Here is a 3,460-nt window from a genome sequence, read left to right on the forward strand (position 1 = left end):
ATTTTTATCCGATAAGCGACATGAATAATAATATTTGTTATACATGTTTGGGTACTCAAAAATCAGATTAGAAGTATTTATTACTCAAATATCATTCATTAGTATCACAATGTCACCGAAAAGTGCATAAATATTTTTTTATAAATTAAAAAGTGCAAACAAGTATTTTTTTTAATAAACTGACAACGAATAAAAGTACAACGTTCTGTCTTTTAACATTAAATTTTATATTATTACATAAAATTTTAAAATAAAAAATATAATATTTAAATAATTTAAAAAGTTATGAACAATCATAAATGTCAGAATCTGTTTTTTTTTTCGAGAAATTGACATTCAGTTCCTAATTGTCGATTTTTTTGTGTTCACTCATTGGATATTTTTTTAATACCACATTTCTACTTGAAGTGTATCATATTTTGTATGATATAGTACCACAATTTTGTGGGCAGGGAATGAACCCAAAAAAATGTTTTGATTGAGGATTTTTTACCAACTTCATTTTTTTTAAAATTTTTATATTTATATATAAAAAAAATTTATGTCTCGTGCAGCCAATTCAAGATAATTACAAATAAAAATTAAATCAAGGGGAAGTTGGTGAAAAATCCCCAATCATAAGGCAAAAACTTGTGTGAGACGGTCTCACGGGTCGTATCTGTGAGACGGATCTCTTATTTGGGTCACCCATGCAAAAGTATTACTTTTTATGCTAAAAGTATTACTTTTTATTGTGAATATGGGTAGGGTTGATCCGTCTCACAGATTATGATCCGTGAGACGGTCTCACATAAGACCTATTCCAATCATAATATATCTTTGGATTCACTTCCTACCCACAAAATTGTGGTACTATGTCATACAAAATGTGATACAATACATGTGGAAATGTGGTACACTTCATGTAGAAATATGGTACTAAAAAATTACCTAGAGATTGAACACAAAAAAAAAACGACGACCGGAAACTGAAGGCCAATTTGTCGTTAAATTCAATGGGGATTTCAGGTTTTGGATTTTAGCGCACATTTTATGTCCACCAGTCGCAGTCACATGCTCTGAGCATCGCAACACTTGAATGGCGTCCCAGAAATCATCAAGAAATCAACATCAATCGGTCTCCGCAATGATAAGGCAAGGCTTCATCTCCGGCCCCTTCCTCTCCCCTCCCCCAAGCATTCGGCCAGCTGCAGGCCCGATGAACCCGACCCTCTTCGAGATGATGGCCATTGAGCAGGCCCGTGAGCCCAAACCCAAGTCAGATGCCCAAAAGAAAGTCCAAGAAAGGGTTTCTGAGGCGTTGACACGGGCCCCATTTCGAAATCATGAACTATGGGGGATGGGTGACGTCAGACTGACGGTGGCGGAGGCGGGGGCGGGGGCGGGGGGAGGGGAGTCCGCGGCGTTTCGGGTGTCCATGGACGTGCACCAGAGGGTCTTGGCGGGGAAGAGCAGGTTCTTCGCGGAGAAGCTCCGGCGGATTGGTGCGCATTCTGTTGAGATTCTCGAATGTGACGATGTGGAGGTTTATGTGGAGGCTGTGGTGCTAATGTACAGCGATAATTTGAAGACTAAGCTCATGGGTATGGAGGTTTCCAAGGTTTTGTCCCTCTTGAAGGTCTCTGCTTTTTATCCCGTTTCCCCTTCCTGGCCTTATTTTATGTTTATAAAAAGAACTTTAATTTGTTATTTTCTTGGAATTGTTCGTTTTTTATTCCTTTTGTCCATTTTGTTTGTTTCTTTCTTGGACGATCCATAGCTACCAAATAGATTATTATTCAACTCGGATTGGAATGAAATGTTTAGTGATGTGCAGTCAGTCATATGCGTAGTGTATAAGTGATGTGCAGTCATATGCGTAGTGTATAATAATCCTGGTCGGTTTGTTTCGGTTTGGATTAAAGTGTTTTTGAGGTTATTTTCGCGACATTTGCAGGTATCTTCAGCTTTGCTGTTTGATGATGGGATAAGGACATGTTTGGAGTACCTAGAAGCAGTACCGTGGTCTCAAGATGATGAGGAACTAATGGTTTCGCATCTAAATCAACTTCAGCTCGATAAATCAAGAACGGATGCTGTGCTTCAGAGATTGACGGCTGAGCCATCAACAACTGCAAGTGCTGATGAGATTTTCTTGAAACTGTCATTCGGTGTATTGCAGGCCAAAGATGATAAATCTTGCAAAGAAATGAAAGTTTTGATATCTCGATTGCTCAAAAACAATGCTAACAACCATGGATTTCATGATCGGCTTGATATAACGAGAGACACCTTGTATAACCTATGTGATAGATGTCTTAGTTCTCTCGTGCTATGCTTATCCGAAGCTACATGCTTAGATGAAAGCATGAGTGAGAGAAGTACATTGATGGGGGAGATAGCTCGAGAGGCGGACAATATGCAGTGGATTGTTGGTATTTTGATCGACAGAAAAATGGGAGATGAGTTTGTGAAGTTATGGGGCGACCAGAAGGAGCTCGCAGTTCTTCATTCGAAGATTCCCAGTTTGTATCGGCATGAAGTTAGCAAGATTACAGCACAATTATGTATCTCTATTGGGAGAGGACATGTCTTAGTGCCAAAGGATACAAGGTTTTCTTTGCTGTCGACTTGGTTGGTGGCACTGTACGATGATTTCAGGTGGATGAGAAGTGCTGGAAAATCAGTTGACAAGAAATTAATCGAGGAGGGATTGTGTCGAACAATCCTCACTTTGCCGTTGGCTCAGCAGCAGTCTATTTTACTCGATTGGTTTAATAGATTCCTTAACATAGGGGATGATTGTCCTAATATTCAGAGAGCATTCGAGATTTGGTGGAGAAGGGCTTTCGTGAAAAGATACACGTTTGAGCTCCAAACGCAGATTACGGCTCACGATATCCTAAACCAATCGAACGGCTCACGATCCTCCTGATGTCCTATATTCATGAAAATGACCATGTAACATATCTTTTTGTCGAAGAGATGAATCATTGTATTCTGTACACTGGCAACTTTTTGAAATGAGGATTGGATTGTTTTCTTTCTCAAAATCTTTAAGGTTTTGAGAAAATGTTGTAGTTTACTTTCACTTTCACTGAGTTCTAAATTTGGTTTAATTCTTCATATTGGAACTCGGTTTTTAAAAGATACAAAAGCGAAAGCTTCAAGTAAAATATATCATTTTAATCTAGATCAAGCCCAAGTGATTTCCACTTTTGGACGATCGAATTACACCTGGGGCAAAGATTATTCCGTAAATAAGCGAGCCAGCACACACCTTTCTTGGCTAATGGCAGCCCAAGTGATTTCCTCTTTCGTATCTTCTTCTGGCTCGTATCTGTTAGAGAACTGCGTCGTGTACCATTCATAAAGCTGCTGGTTCAAGTCTTTTTAACAAAGTATAAAAATAGACTCCATTACACTTGCAATTTACATATCATTTTCACCATTTCTCTCTAATTTAATTTTACATGGAATT

At 38.6% G+C, this 3,460-nt stretch overlaps 1 protein-coding gene across 2 annotated transcripts; it reads left to right on the plus strand.

The window, feature by feature from the left end:
* Positions 1-995: 995 nt before the first annotated feature.
* LOC140830961 (BTB/POZ domain-containing protein At5g60050) lies at positions 996-3,069 on the plus strand. 2 transcript variants are annotated; one of them, XM_073194559.1, is made up of 2 exons: positions 996-1,600; positions 1,937-3,069. In XM_073194559.1, the coding sequence occupies exons 1-2, from the start codon at positions 1,079-1,081 to the stop codon at positions 2,912-2,914; spliced, it is 1,500 nt and encodes a 499-aa protein (XP_073050660.1). In that variant the 5' UTR covers positions 996-1,078; the 3' UTR covers positions 2,915-3,069. The 2 variants fall into 2 exon arrangements, with proteins under 2 accessions (XP_073050660.1, XP_073050659.1); XM_073194558.1 differs by having other exon boundaries at positions 996-1,618; positions 1,937-3,064.
* The last annotated feature ends 391 nt before the right edge of the window (positions 3,070-3,460 follow it).

Source organism: Primulina eburnea, chromosome 4, assembly GCF_022965805.1.
Source record: "Primulina eburnea isolate SZY01 chromosome 4, ASM2296580v1, whole genome shotgun sequence".
Lineage (NCBI taxonomy): Eukaryota > Viridiplantae > Streptophyta > Magnoliopsida > Lamiales > Gesneriaceae > Primulina > Primulina eburnea.

What these genes read in the sequence shown, in the direction of transcription:
- LOC140830961 (XM_073194558.1), top strand. Translation starts at nt 1,079, where the DNA reads ATGGCGTCCCAGAAATCATCAAGAAATCAACATCAATCGGTCTCCGCA. An exon ending in AGGTTTTGTCCCTCTTGAAG is followed by an intron (nt 1,619 to 1,936) that starts GTCTCTGCTTTT and finishes CGACATTTGCAG; the next exon opens with GTATCTTCAGCTTTGCTGTT.